The sequence below is a fragment of the Monopterus albus genome, unplaced genomic scaffold, assembly GCF_001952655.1.
Source record: "Monopterus albus unplaced genomic scaffold, M_albus_1.0 scaffold274.1, whole genome shotgun sequence".
Lineage (NCBI taxonomy): Eukaryota > Metazoa > Chordata > Actinopteri > Synbranchiformes > Synbranchidae > Monopterus > Monopterus albus.
In genome coordinates this window covers 510,146-524,553 of record NW_018128154.1, presented here as the reverse complement: position 1 = coordinate 524,553, position 14,408 = coordinate 510,146, and the positions used below count along the sequence as shown (strand labels likewise).

The 14,408-nt window shown below is 46.0% G+C and overlaps 2 protein-coding genes across 5 annotated transcripts; one reads left to right on the top strand and one right to left on the bottom strand.

Annotated features, from left to right (window-relative positions):
* The first annotated feature begins 1,541 nt into the window (after window positions 1–1,541).
* Window positions 1,542–6,978, top strand: LOC109972929 (zinc finger protein 883-like). Of its 2 annotated transcripts, none has more exons than XM_020622177.1 (4): window positions 1,542–1,674; window positions 4,388–4,478; window positions 5,190–6,609; window positions 6,721–6,978. In XM_020622177.1, exons 2-4 carry the CDS (start codon window positions 4,461–4,463, stop codon window positions 6,831–6,833), a joined length of 1,551 nt encoding a protein of 516 aa, XP_020477833.1. In that variant the 5' UTR covers window positions 1,542–1,674; window positions 4,388–4,460; the 3' UTR covers window positions 6,834–6,978. The 2 variants fall into 2 exon arrangements, with proteins under 2 accessions (XP_020477833.1, XP_020477832.1); XM_020622176.1 differs by lacking the exon at window positions 1,542–1,674 and adding an exon at window positions 2,314–2,843.
* A 1,227-nt stretch (window positions 6,979–8,205) lies between these two features.
* LOC109972923 (platelet glycoprotein Ib alpha chain-like) lies at window positions 8,206–14,348 on the bottom strand. Of its 3 annotated transcripts, none has more exons than XM_020622165.1 (7): window positions 14,248–14,348; window positions 12,367–12,593; window positions 11,644–11,739; window positions 11,326–11,517; window positions 11,054–11,149; window positions 10,703–10,882; window positions 8,206–10,572 (listed from the first exon to the last, which is right to left on the bottom strand). In XM_020622165.1, exons 2-7 carry the CDS (start codon window positions 12,523–12,525, stop codon window positions 9,223–9,225), a joined length of 2,073 nt encoding a protein of 690 aa, XP_020477821.1. In that variant the 5' UTR covers window positions 12,526–12,593; window positions 14,248–14,348; the 3' UTR covers window positions 8,206–9,222. The 3 variants fall into 3 exon arrangements, with proteins under 3 accessions (XP_020477821.1, XP_020477819.1, XP_020477820.1); XM_020622163.1 differs by lacking the exon at window positions 14,248–14,348 and adding an exon at window positions 12,669–13,211; XM_020622164.1 differs by lacking the exon at window positions 14,248–14,348 and adding an exon at window positions 12,669–13,211 and having other exon boundaries at window positions 12,367–12,572.
* Window positions 14,349–14,408: the final 60 nt, after the last annotated feature.

Below are 14,408 nucleotides of genomic sequence, written 5' to 3'. Positions count from 1 at the left end.
GTAACTTCTGTTCAGGCTGGATTCAGTAATGTTCACAACAGCAAGCCTCCTCATCATAGACACTAGTCACGGGCAGCAGCTGTGTGTGTGAACAGCGTCTCCTGTGTCAGCTGCTCTGTGCTGCCCTCTGCTGGACGGACAGTAACACAATGCAGTGGGACTCACTAGGGGGACACGTCTCCACATGGAGGATGGTGTAGCTCTGTCACTGCTGGAGGTGCAGCTGAGAACCTGTTTGATCCCCGGTCCAACGTGTCCTCGTACAGCGCTGTGTTCACTACTGGTCTGTGCTGTGAATGAGTGGACAGAGTGGTCGGCTGTGGTGGCTTAATGGTCCATTTTAACAATCTGTCAGTGATAATGTTTGTGTCCCTTGGGGCCCAGTCGGTGCAGATTATTTAACCAATGGCTACTGAAGGTTGTATTGTGTAATATTTCTACTGAATAATCCTTTATTCATTTGTACTATTGTTAACATCACAGACAGCCCTTCATTCACTGACTGCTGTATTCTCTATTCCCCTGGACAAAGCTAAGACTTTGCACCAACAGGGGAAACAGAGGTGATATCAGTCACTGATAATGTACAACGTACTCAACACTGCAGGTGTGAAACAATAATTAACCATGTGGTTACTGTTGTAGATCCACTGACCTGTTTAACCCAATCTATGATCTTTAAACCAAAACAAGCCATTCGTACCTAAACCTGCAGCAACTGACTTGTCTATTTGTTTTTAACAGAGACAAGTTGTGAACCCAACAGTGACAGAAGCTGAACTTATGATCAAACCGTTCCTTGATTCAACCTTTTTTACACTTTGCCTTTTGGTCTTATTGTCTTTTATGTGTACAGCACGTTGAATTACATCCACCTGTATGATGGATGGAAGTCGAGACAAAGCTGCAGGGCTCTGATCCTAAGGTGATGTGTTCACAGATGTTTTCTCTGACAGTGAGAAACGTTTTGTTGATCTGAAGCTGATGTTTCTGCCTGCACACTGTTTCTTTTCTGTTGATGAGGGAGGTCACATTTAGTTTTCTCCTCCTGTGTTTTAAAGACGATCAGAAACTGTGACAGGTGTCAAATGTCATGGTGATCTGGTAGTGACCTGAAGCTGCCCCAACTCCATTAGAAGAAGGTATTTGTTGCAGGAGGACTGATTCAGAATCTGATCAGAGTAATTTATTGTCATTGTATGAAGCATACAATGAAACTAATGCTACTAATGAAACACAACACTACTCCGTCTGGTGAAACATCATCAACAGTGACAATAACACATGACAGGACATAAGGCAAAGCAGTTCAGGAGAACGGTGTTTTATGGGTAGTCTCCTTTTTTTGGTGAATACAGGGTTAATAAATAGACTGTGGAGGTTTGGTGGATTATCTTGACTCACACTCCTAGTCAGAAGGTGGCGGTAATGCACCTGACGCTGCTCGCCAACCGCCAGAAAATAGAAGAAGAAGAATTAGAAGAAGAAGAAGAAAGGTTGAAGCAGCGCTATAGACATAAAATACATAGACTCCGCGTTGAGCCTTGAATCAGACGTCATCGTAGGCGCCATATTGGAAGTGGCAAAAAGTGAGATGCCTAAATCATGTGCTGCTTGGGGTTGTTCCAAACGTTCGACAGCAGAAACCAGATCCCATGGGATTAGCTTCCACAAGTTAGACTTAACTATATTGTGTTTTTATTGTATTTGGTCATTATAACATCATGTTCAGAACGGAATGTGTTTACTTTGTGGATAATACTGTGAAGTCCCTGGTGAATCCAGCGTCCAAACTAGCAAGGCAGTGTTTTTTAGCTATGTCTCCCGTCCTGTAATTACTCAGATTAGCACATTCAGGAAACACAGTTTGGAATTGACAACCACCATTTTGTGCTGATGTCACTGGTTGTGTCTGCCTTCCACAAACTGAGGCTGCACCACATTGCCAAACTGAACACTCTTCAGTTACAGAGTGGCAACACACACAAAAAACTGTGCAAAATGGTTCTTTTTAATGGGTTTTAGCTCACACACAGACAGTAGCTGTATGTATGTGTGTATGGATGGATGGATATAGACATATAATGTTCTTCATTATATATACAGCTGTATAAATGTAAATATGTGTCTACTCATGTGGTAATGTTTTAAATAAAAATATAGTCTATACCTGCTCTATGTAAAAGCCAGCCAATTATGGTCTTTTTTTTATTTGCAGACTTTATTCTATTTCCCATTTCACTACTGGTTAAAAATCACTGGACATAAAAACAATCAAAATTTGTTAACTGTAATCGTCAGTGCTTTAATTCCCATAGACACATCTACATTTCAGGAACTGGTATAGACAGATGTAATAATCAATATTTAACTGTTATTTATTATCACAGTAACAGCATTACAAAAATTGGTAGCTGTAAACACTAATGAAAACATCAGAAAAGTACATATGTCGGTTTGGTTCCTACCTTTGTGCTAAATATATAAGGAGTAGTTAACATTTATAATCATCAGACAACGTGGCACATGTTGGTTTTGGTTCCTAAACATATTTATGCGTGTGTGAATTGGTAAATGTCAGGAAATCATTTAGAATACGACGTAGAAATGTGTTTTAAATGTGTTTTATAAAGGTCAGTCCATTCACTTGTATTGTATCACGGGGCAGAACTCCACTTCCAACATGGCGCCTACGTTGACGTGTCGTAGCAGCGGGCCAACCAGCTCAACGCGTCGTCTACGTATTTTATATGTCTATAAGCGCTACAGTCGTTAGCAGGCGCCATGTTGGAATGAGCTGTTAGCGGTTTGATTTCTTCACGTTTCTTCGCGCTGAGCTCCAGGTAAGTCCACCTGCTCACCACCGACTCACAGCTCTGTGTTTGTCTTGAACTTCCTGTTGTGTCAGACTCGTTTTTGTTGCTCCGACAGGGAGTTGACGAGCTGGTAGTGAACGTCTCTAAGATCCCAAGACTCCGGGGTCGATGCTGGGGTTAGCGAAGTTTGTTAGAAGATAGAAAACCGTTTCCCTTCGCTTTAATCTGAACTTCACCTCAATCTGTACTTTAATCTGAGCTTCACCTCCATCTGTACTTTAATCTGAGCTTCACCTCCACCTGTCCTGTGTCATGAAGCCTGACCTGAGCCCAGCCGAACACTTTAGCTCGGCCTACTTCCGAGTCTTGGTATCTAACGCACGTCCCCAGTTTTTAGTCTAAAATCACGCAGCCTGACGTCGTCCTGCTGTTAGAGATGAGTGAAAAGAGCCGTTAATCAGGGTGATTGATCAGACAGGATGGACAGTGTGTCCCATGTCCTTCTGGTCTACCCCCAAGCACATGGCCGTAGCTAGAGGGGGATGTGAGCATGCCCCCCCCCCCAAAGTAAAACGCATGGTCCTGGTCCCTATGGGCTGTGTGCTCTGACGTTTAGAGGCCAAAACGTGGACGGCAGTAGAGTTAAGCAGCAGCATGGATGATGTGTCAGTACATGTTAAATGTAAACATCTGGAAACAGAAGAGGCCGGCGTGGTCACGAGATCTGGTTTGAACGTGATCAGTCAGTTCTTGCTGAGCAGCACAGGGACACAGTGGGCGGTACCTGCTCTTCCTCATCTCCATCACCTTCTGTGTTTCCTCCTCATCTCGTCCTCTCCTCTTTGACTGATGCAGACTTCTCATTTTTGTCTGTGTCGTAAACACATTGTCAGATGATATTTGTATTTGCTGAGCCCTGCTGTGTGTGTGTGTGTGTGTGTTATCAGAGCAGGTGCCTTTTATCTAATCCTCCCTGAAACTTGTGATTCAGTTCTGTTATATTACACAGCCTTATGCTGGTTTACTGTTTGCACGTTGAGAGCCGATGTACCTGAGTCAAATTCCTTGTGTGTCCGTCACACCTGGCCAATAAAGCTGATTCTGATTATGATTCCGATTCGGATTCTTTTCGAGCCTCTGTAGCAGACACTCCGATGCTGTTGTAGATTATGTTATTTACTTCTGCAGAAAAAAACAAAGACAGATTTGTCCTAAACCTCTTTGTTTCACTAGCGGTCGCTCATTTTAGGACATAAGATTTTTCCACACCAATGTCACACCCCAGTCCAGCTGCTGGCAGTCAGACAGATGTTTTCTTCCAGCCTGATGACGACAGCAGCAGCTTGTCTGAGCTACTTGTTTATTATTTGTGACTGTAAGAAGTGAAGACTAACATGGCTGCAGTTGGATTATGACTTTATAACACGTTAAAGAGACGAGGCTGTTGAAGAGTCACATTTCTTTTTCAGTGACATTATTTTGTGTGGGCTCCCTGTCTCATCTCGTTTATTTCTTCCCGTCTCATCTCGTTTCTGTCTTCCCATCTCACCTTGCTTCTGTCAACTTCACAGTTCACTGGTGGACGGACACTGATCTGACGAGGACCGGAGGACGCCGGGGATCTGGTCCCACTGAGGAAGAAGCATGGCCTCCCCACGAAAGGTCCAAGTCTCAGCTGTGACTCACTCCGTATTTCTTTCTTCTTTAATTATCTGCTAGTTCCTGTGTATGTCAACGATGTGATTTTATTTTTTCCCGTCTTTGTTTTGAACAGTCTAATAAAATCCACAATGAGAGACTAGTCGTTGGCTCAGCAGGTGGTGTCACCCCAGATGAATTCCTAACTGGGAAGTTGTACACGTGGTGTTTTCCCGTCTCTGTTAATTAACCTGGAGACCCAGATTTTACCAAGACGCTTTAGAGCTGTGTGTAATAATGTGTGTGTCCAAATGTTGAGGTCATTACAGCTGTTTGCGTACACTGTTATGTTTCAGGACATGTTCTGCCACTTGTTACATTTTGACCTCAGTTAAACTCAGTTCATTTAAAAACCAGTGTTACATGATTAGAATGTGCACAAATCAGACGAACTGTGCACATCCTTCATATGACAGTGTCAGCCTGGTAGTGTTTGTGTGGTCCACCACAGCAGAGAGCAGATTCCCTGTCAGGCAGCAGGGCCTCCAGTTTGGCAAAAGATTCCTACCAGTAGGTGCTGTTGTCTGGTGGGAAACCAGTGAGGGCAGTGGTTTATGCACTGGGAGCTCTGGCTAACCATGTGGCTTCTGTGACTTGTTATTGAAACCAGAGATAACTCGATAGTTTTTCCTCCGCGGCCTCATTTGTACTCTTTCTGTGTCTTTGTCATTATAGAAAAAGAGAGGCTCCAAAAAGGCCGACAGACTTCACCACTGTCAGCGCTGTGAGAAAGCATTTTCCACATCGTATGGTTTAAAGATTCACCAGAGAGTTCACACTGGAGAGAAACCCTACAGCTGTGACCAGTGTGGCAAAGCATTCGCCCAGTTATCACAGATAAAGATTCATCAGAACGTTCACACCGGAGAGAAGCCCTACAGCTGTGAGCATTGTGGGAAGGCATTTTCAACATCAAGTATCTATAACACCCACCAGCGCACCCACACCGGAGAGAAACCGTTCAGCTGTGACCGGTGTGACAGGGTCTTCTCCCAGTCATCACAACTAAAGGTTCATCAGAGAGTTCACACAGGAGAAAGGCCCTACTGCTGCCAGGAGTGTGGCCATACGTTCGCAACATCAGGAGCAGCGGTCTCTCACCATCGCAGATTCCACACTGGAGAGAAATGTTACCGCTGTCAGGAGTGCGACAGAGCGTTCTCCACATCAGGAGAGCTGAAGATCCACTGCAGAGTCCACACAGGAGAGAAACCCTACAGGTGTGATCAGTGTGGGAAGACATTTTCAAGATCAGGAAACTACAGAACCCACCAGCGCCGCCACAATGTAGTGAAACCATTCAGCTGTGACCAGTGTGGCAAAGCTTTCTTTGTTTCCCGTGACCTCAGGGAACACCTTGGCACCCACGCCGGAGAGAAATCATATCACTGTGATCAGTGTGGGAAGTTCTTCACTCGGTCAGAAGGTCTAAAAATCCACCAACGTATCCACACTGGAGAGAAGCCGTACCAGTGCAGACACTGCGAGAAAGCTTTCATTTCTGCAACTGACCGCAGGGTACACGAGCGGATCCACACTGGGTTGAAACCGTACAGCTGTGAGGCGTGTGGTAAGAGTTTCACCCAGCTAGCGGCTTACAAGGTTCATAGAAACACCCACACTAAGGAAAAGGTCTTCCCTTGTGAGCAGTGTGGGAAGGTCCTTAGTAACACAGCGTCATTTCTACGTCATGAAAGGATCCACACCGGAGAGAAGCCGTACAAGTGCAAACACTGTGAGAAAACGTTTGCAACAGCAGCAGAATGCACAAGACACCAGTATGTCCACACTGAGGAGAAGCCGTACAGCTGTAAGCAGTGTGGGAAGAGTTTCAGGAGTTCATCGTCACGTTACAGACACGACCTCGCCCACAAGGGACTGAAACCCCACCAGTGTCAATACTGTGGCAAGCGCTTCTACTTATCGTCCAGACTCTCGGAGCATCAGCTGATCCACACTGGAAACAAACCCTACTACTGTGTCAAGTGCAAGAAAAGCTTCCTCTTCATGTCTCGGCTGAAGAAGCACAAGTGTCTAAATGAGAGACAGGAAGCAAAACCTGGACCCTTGTGTTTGTCCAGTCAGGATGTCGGAGGTCGGTCTTAACGCAGCACTCACATAAGGCGTCCTCCTTATTTCATTGTACAGGGAAACGTGTTTCCTAACTGTGCATATGACAATAAACACTTTGACCTTTGACCTCCAGCACCGTCGCTGTATGAGAGGGAGCGACTGATGAGAGACTTCTGCCTGATGGGAGCTGCTGTTGAGGTGTCGTCTCGGGTTCTGACAGGTGGAGCCACAGGATCCCTGGCTTGATTCTGCTCTGCCATGTAGCAGGTCTGGTATTGATCTGGCTCAGCCGTCCTGTACACACAGTCCTGAAATGTACGATTTCTGTTTAGTCTGTTTTTTGCAGGTTAATCAATGAAAAAACCCAAAGCAAATATTTTAGAACACTTTCTATTTTAATATTTACAACTTTGGTTTTTTACTTCCTTTGTTGTCATTTACTGTTTCTGTTGTTACTGTTTTCATTCATTCAGTTATTTTTAGTGAAGTAACTTAGTAGAACGCTACTTTTTAATTAATTTGCTTTTCATTAAAAATAACAAATCCAGTTTTTTGTGAAAGGATTTTCTGAGTGTGTTCAGTGTAAAGTCAGCTGTTCCAGCCGTGTTGACATTTTGACTGGTGTCTCTACAAATCCTTAAGCGGTTTCAGTTAGGATCTCGTCACCACGTCCCCCGTGACCAGCCACACACTCCACTGTTGTCCTGACACACCAGCCTCCAGCTGCTGTGGCTGAAGTCAGAACAACCACAGACATTTGTAAAATAGTAACTTAGCTGAATGTCCCAGCAAACAGGCTGATGTAACGCTACCGCAGCTCTCAGCCTGCCCACCCGACGACAACATAGACACCCTAACGGTTTTCACCGGCACACGGCGAACACCGACCCACCTGTCCAGCTGGAGCGGCCTCTGGCTCCGTGCTCGTCCCTTTAAATCCCAGAGCGCTCTGCGTCTTTGGAAAGCAGACCTCACCCGATTAAGGTTCCTTTTCCAACGTTCGTTCTTCTGTCTTTGTCCAGCTGCTTGTTCAGCCAGGTCGGCTGGCACTGGGTGAACTGGGGGTTTTCTTCAACCTCCATTTTGGCATTTAACAGGCTCCAAGGCTTTTTCTATCCAAGATGGTTAACCTAGCATCCCAGAACATTAACCATGGTTTCTACATTTGACATGTGCTCGTCGGTCCTAACACCTAAACAAGGCGTTAAGACCCTGTGCTCATTAATGTGGGACAGTCCTGGACCAGCACGTCTGTCGCTGCCATAGACTGTTGTTGTTCAAACGTGATTAAAACCTCATCAGGAGACACACTGCTGCCCTCTGGGGCAGGTTTTTAGACCCCCAGCCTGTATAAACTGATCTTCTCTGAGCCTTTTAAATCAGAAAAGTATTTTCTACCACAGATGTTGATGTTTACTGTGGAAGAGCTCCAGCCTGGAGTCACCACACTGGTTCATTTAGGTTGTTATGAACATGTCACCCTGTTGTAACATTATAGCTGATCAGTAAATAAAATTACCCAGATGTTTTCTGATTTCAGCATTTTAATCATCTGTTCACCTGGATTTACACAGTAGAGTTTTGTTTGCAGCTACACAAAGACAAACGCAGCACAAACAGCAAAGCAATCGTGTTCCATGGACATTTAATCAGAGAGGAAACTGAAGTACTGTAAGAAATCTGTGTACAAGTGTCAAATAATCAAAACGTGTTGGTCAAAGAAAGAGACAACGTACAGAACTTGTCTCTGTAGAAAGAACAATAACTGGTTCAGAAATAAAACAATGAGAGGTCAAGACTTAAAGTCCTTTTATTAAACGAGTCAATTGAAAGCATCGACAAACAGGAGTCAGGCAGAGAACCACAGTAAGTTGTGACGCACTGTGTTGAGTGTCGTCTCCAAAACCTGGCCCCCAGCTGTGGGAACCGTTTCCCAGCTTCATCAGGCTGATGTGGCAGTAACCTGACAGATGAGGACGGTTCATAGTCGCTATCCCAAACATCCAGCAGTCGATCAGATGCTGGTTACTTCAGTACTAGTATCTCAGCAGCACCACCACGTACTCACAGCTGATCATGTAGTTAGTTTGGCTAATCTTTATGTAAACATGAGCTTGTTTGGAGCCACAGTTTCCAAAGTTGTCTCTGATTCTAAACAATAATATTGAATCATCTCTCACAAGCTACTGTATGTGACCAAAGGAAGGCAGATTGATTATAAGTACATTCAGTACAAATGTCACGGTAACGACTCTGAGGTTATGTCACTTCACACGGATGAAACCAGACGACATGCTCATGTTTAAACTAATGAGGAGCCGTGTGGGAATTCTCATTCCCAGTTTGAGACACTGGGAGTTTCTGCCAGCGGTCGTCATAAAAACCTCTGGGTAGATGTATGTTAATAATGGTGGCAGCACCACTGCCCTGCTGCCACATTACTGATGGTTTTACAGGAGCTGTACTTTTTCTTTGGTGCTGGACAAACGAATCAGCTATTGATCAGATATTGTTTCACTTTATCAATAACCCGAACAAGTCGGCATCAGGTCGAGCTCTTTGCCTTAGATCAAACGTGAACTCCACAGAGACGATGAACAAAACACTTCCTGGTCACATTTCTTGCCGTCTGATGTCACTGCGCTGCCTCGCCCTCAGGAGGTGTGCTCACCCCCCAGGGCATGCTGGGTAAGTAGTGTGCCAGCCACTCGCCCCAGCTGCTCCTGGGCTCTTCCCCCCTTGCCCCTTCTCCTTGTTTTACCTCCCACCCTCCAACCACCCAGTCCAGCTCCTCCCTCCCTCCCCCTGCCTCGTCTCTCTCCTCCCTCAGAATCACGCTGTAGCGCTTCCTGGAAGCTCCTCCCCCTCCACTCCTCCCTCCATCCTCTCTAGAGACCCGGCACTCCTCCTCCACACCCCTCCATCCCTCTATTTCTTCCTCTTTGCTTAATAGACGATACAGCGTCTTCCTGTACACTCCTCTTTCCTCCCTCCTTCCTTCGTCCTCTCCTGTCATTCCTCCTCCTCCTCCTGTCAGCTCCAGATTAACAAGGAGTCTTTCTTTCCCTCCTCCTCCTTCCTCCTCTTCCTTCTCTATAACTTCTCCTCCCTCTCTGTGGACATACAGAACAGAGCGGTACAGGGGCTTTACTCCTCCTGCTGCCACCTCCTTCTCCTCCCCCCTCCTGCATGCTAATAGCCTCACTCCCTGACTAGCTCCTCTCGTCCTCGCCAGCGCCATGCTCAGCGGCTTGTACACCCTCCTGTACCAGATGACAAGCATCACCAGGGTCACCAGGGTGCCTGTTGCTGACGCCAAGCACAGCAGCAAGCACCCTGCGAAGAGCCAACAGCAAAACACCGCTGCGGCTCTGGCAGTGCTGATTCTACCTCGTCCCTGGCCACCGACAACTTTGTCAATCACCGGTGAAGGGCGCGGCGTTGCTTCAATGGCGAAGGCCGCTGTAACTACCTGGGGCTTCTGTGTTGTAGATGTCACAGTGGAAGGAACAGATTTGGTCGTGCTGGGTTTTGTTGGTGTAGCTGTCGTCATGTTAGCGGGACTTTGAGTTGAGAGTCTGACAGCAGGAAGGTGAGTATCCAAGGTATTTGACCTAGTGAATGACTCCTCTACTGTGACCTTTGACCCTGAACTCACTGACCATTCAATGAAACTGGTGAAGGTTTGGTACCAGGACCATGTGACGACGAGTTGTGTGACAGCTGGCGTAGCAGTGGAAGTGGTAGCAAGAGCAGGACTAGTTGTAACGGGAGTGGTAGGAGGAAGAGGAGGAGGAGGAGGAGGAGGTGAGGAAGAAATAAAGGCAATAGTTGTTACAGGAGTTGTCGTCTCATAGGGACAGGCAGTACTAACTGGCTGGTAGAAGTCGCCAGGTGGAATCGATTCTGTTGCTAGTGAACACAGATCAGATTCTTCCAGCTCTATTACAGGTTTACCCTTATGCTGCTGTGGAGAGTCGCACACCTGAGGACGGATGAAGACCATCAAAGTAAGTCACAGCATGCCTCGCTATGCTTCAAAGAATCTGGTTGTTTAACTATCTTAGACTAAATACAACCAAATGTTTGCTTTGCAGCACTCTGCTTGTACTCACCACACTCTCTACGTCGGCACTGATGATCAGGCCATCCCGGACGTAGATGTTGGCTTCGTAGTTGTCGAGGTATCTGCGCAGGTAATCCAGGGAACAGGAGCAGGCCCAGGGGTTGGCTGACAGGTAGAGGTATGGAACCTCCTTCTTTTTGCTGAACCAATTATCTGGCATCACCTTTATCTGAAATTTAAAGGAAATGTTCTGACAACCTTCACCCTCTGTAGGCAAAGGCAGAAACAGCTGCTGCGAGCGTCCACCACCAGTAAGCTACAGTAAAAGAACTATTTAAACCGTCTTCTTCTGGACTTGTGCTCACATGCTTTCAGACCTGCTTAGTGTGTGTTCTCCCACCTGGTTGCTCTCCAGGAAGAGGGTTTTTATGGCTTGGAGGGGGTGGAGCATGAGCTCAGGAAGCACCGTGATGTGATTGGATGACAGGTCCAGGATCTAGAAGGCGACAGTCAGTCAGAAGGGAACCAGTGAGGAGTCATTCTTCGATAAGGAGACTCAGAGACGGTTACAAGGTGTTACTGGTGTGAATACAAAGCTCTGCATCCTAACTTCCTGTCCTGCTATGTTCACATGCATCAAAACAGTCAGTGTTAGCATGCTAATGTGCTAACCTCCAGTTTGCTGAGTCCAGAGAAGGTGTGGTCGCTCAGAGAGTCAATGGCGTTGCTGTGCAGGTAGAGTTCAGTCAGAGCAGGGCAGGCCGAGAAGGAGCCATCAGAGAGGGACGTCAGACAGTTCGCGCCCAGTCGGAGAACACTGAGGCTGGGCAGGATCGGAGCCACGCTGGGGGTCACCTCTGGAACCTGGAGACACAAAAACCCATGAAACCTTGTTTCTCTCCATACTGATCACTGGTATCAACTGGCTATAACTTTACTGATTCACTATTAATCTCCTGTGTATGTTATGAGCTCGGTTCAGTCAGAAACCTTGTTGCCCGTGAGGTCGATCTCATAGATGTCTGTAAAGATCTGGAAGGAGGTCCAGGACAGACTGGAGAACAGGTTCCCAGGAAACAGAAGAACCTAGAGACAGAGAGACAACAGAAGCTGTTTAGAGCTGTCAGGGTTTCCTGTTGTCATCTTATCGGTCTCTAACAGGCGGCCTGTGTGGCCACTGCGCCTCTTCCTTTCACTCAAATCCTTCATCCGGTCAGGGACAAGTTCAGGGAAACTCGGCGTCTTTTCACAGAATAGAAGATGTTTTCTTGTGCGGGCTGATCGTGACTCGGTCTGTTGTGGGAGTTATGGTGCCACAGTGGTGGTTAAAACATGGGCTCTGGGTAGAAACCACCAGGAACATTAAAATGTCCAACTTTACAAAACGTTCATCATCTCATCTGTTTCCCAAACTGTCAGTCGTGTATTTATTTTTCTTATAATTAAGATGTTTTTATAAATATTCGTCACCTCTTATAATGAGATGTTTTCTGCAGTGCACACCAGTGGAAAACAGTTCACTGCATTAAATTTACTGAACCTCCGACATTTGTCCTAAAATAGATCATTTTTTCATCGTGACCGTATAAAGTATTGAATGTTATCAGAGTTCAGCTTCCCAGAGTCTTTACATCTGAACTGACTTGATGTTTCCAACCTCCATGTTGATCTCTATCATCTTTGTGCCGCAGCTGTCGGTGTATGCAGCATTACCTTGGTCGTGAGTTCGAGTCCCACTGGGATGTCACTGTATCCAGCCGCTGTGCAGTTCTCCCTTGGCCGGTGGTCCTTGTCCCGGTCGCTGTGGCAACCGGCCATTGCTGTAACCATGGCGGCATGGAGCAGGAGGATGAGGAGGAGGAAGAGCTGCATTGTGAAAAAGACCCTCGGCTCCTGAAAGACTGTCGGCCCGTGTCCACCTGAAGAGGGAAGCCAAGGAACTGAAGAAGGAGGAGACGCTCAGTAAGTTTCCACTGTGTGTGTGTGTGTGTGTGTGTGTGTGAGGCTCGACTGACTGCGTCTTGACACAGGAAGTGTGATAAGACTCTGGGATGTGCTGGCTCTGCTGATATCGGACTCCTCCGTCGTCGGTTCCCTTTTCTCCTCACCAGCTGTGTCAGTTTTATGTTTGACTGTTCAAGGCCTCCAGTAAAAAGTAGATCATGATGCCCAGTAGCTCTGTTACACCAACGCGTGTTACTCAACACGTGGTTTTCATGTTTCCTGTGGCATCTGCACTGAGTCAGTTTGTCTGTTCGGGACAGAAACATCACGTGTGCCACACTTGTTCACCTGTGGATGAAGGCTAACGCTGTGCTGTGATTGGAGGACGAACGAATTAGTGCTGTGGGTGAAAATTCACAGCAGGGGTTTTCAGTCTCACACTGTACCCCCCTCAGACAGAACTGAGAACGCTGCCCTCCTCCCACTTCACAGATCCAGCGTGGGCCCGTGTTGTTGCTCACATTTTGTGTCATTGTCACAGGTAAAAGTTATCAGCTCCTGTTTGGGGTGTTACAGTGGAGCAAATAAGGATTTGATACACTGATGATTTTCCAAGTTTTCCCACTTACAGAGAACGGACGGATCTGTAATGTTCATCGTAGGTACACCTCAACTGTGAGAAACAGAATCTACAAAAAGTTCCAGAAAATCACATTGTTAGTTTTTTTAAATAATTCATTTCCCTTTTATTGCATGAAATAAATATTTGATACAATAGAAAAATAGAATTTAATATTTGGTACCAAAACCTTTGTTTACAATTACAGAGGTCAGACGTTTCCTGTAGTTCTTGACCAGCTCTTCACACACTGCAGCAGGGATTTTGGCCCACTCCTCCATACAGGTCTTCTCCAGATCTTTCAGGTTTTGGGGCTGTCGCTGGGCAACACCTGTTTGCCTATTGTCCTGTAGCCCATCCCAGCCTTGTGCAGGTCTACAATTTTGTCCCTAGTGTCCTTAGACAGCTCTTTGGTCTTGCCCATAGTGGAGAAGTTGGAGTCTGATAGATTGAGTGTGTGGACAGGTGTCTTTTATACAGGTAACGAGTTCAAACAGGTGCAATTAATACAGGCAATGAGTGGAGGATAGGAGGGCTTCTTAAAGACAAACTAACAGGTCTGTGAGAGCCAGACTTCTTGCTGGTTGGTAGGTGATCAAATACTTATTTCATGCAATAAAATGGAAATAAATTATTTAAAAATCTAACAATGTGATTTACTGGAATTTTGTGGTAGATTCTGTCTCTCACAGTTGAGGTGTACCTACGATGAACATTACAGAACTGTCCATTCTCTGTAAGTGGGAGAACTTGAAGAATTGGCGGTTTATCAAATCCTTATTTGCCCCAATGTACCTGTGAATATACAGACAACTTTCCCCAGATTCGTGTGTAAACCTTATGATTCTCTGGGTAACAATAGATCAGAAATGATAAAAGTAGAAAACATTTAAAACCAGTACCAGTCAGGTCAGGTCCTGCTGTTTATAACATTTAGAAGTAGGATATGAAAGTTGTTTCTAATAGTTTATGCTAAAGTCAAGAGCAGATGTGAGGGCACGTTGACGTGGTTATGAAGGAAATGTCTTAACTTCCTCTGTGAAGACGTGATGAAGCTGCTGCTCCTACGTGGACAAACAGGACCAGTGATGCACAGGTAAAAACCACCTGGCTGAAAACACAGCTGACCCACTGCAGCTCGGTGGCTCATAACAAAACGCTTGGAAACTCAGCAAACATGCCACAGAGATGT

Coding starts and splice junctions, on each gene's coding strand:
- LOC109972929 (XM_020622177.1), top strand. Junction 6,610..6,720: donor GTCCAGTCAGGATGTCGGAG/GTCGGTCTTAAC, acceptor TTTGACCTCCAG/CACCGTCGCTGTATGAGAGG.
- LOC109972923 (XM_020622165.1), bottom strand. CDS start 12,525: ATGCAGCTCTTCCTCCTCCTCATCCTCCTGCTCCATGCCGCCATGGTT. Junction 11,150..11,325: donor CTGGACTCAGCAAACTGGAG/GTTAGCACATTA, acceptor GTCGCCTTCTAG/ATCCTGGACCTGTCATCCAA. Junction 10,573..10,702: donor GTGCCGACGTAGAGAGTGTG/GTGAGTACAAGC, acceptor ATCCGTCCTCAG/GTGTGCGACTCTCCACAGCA.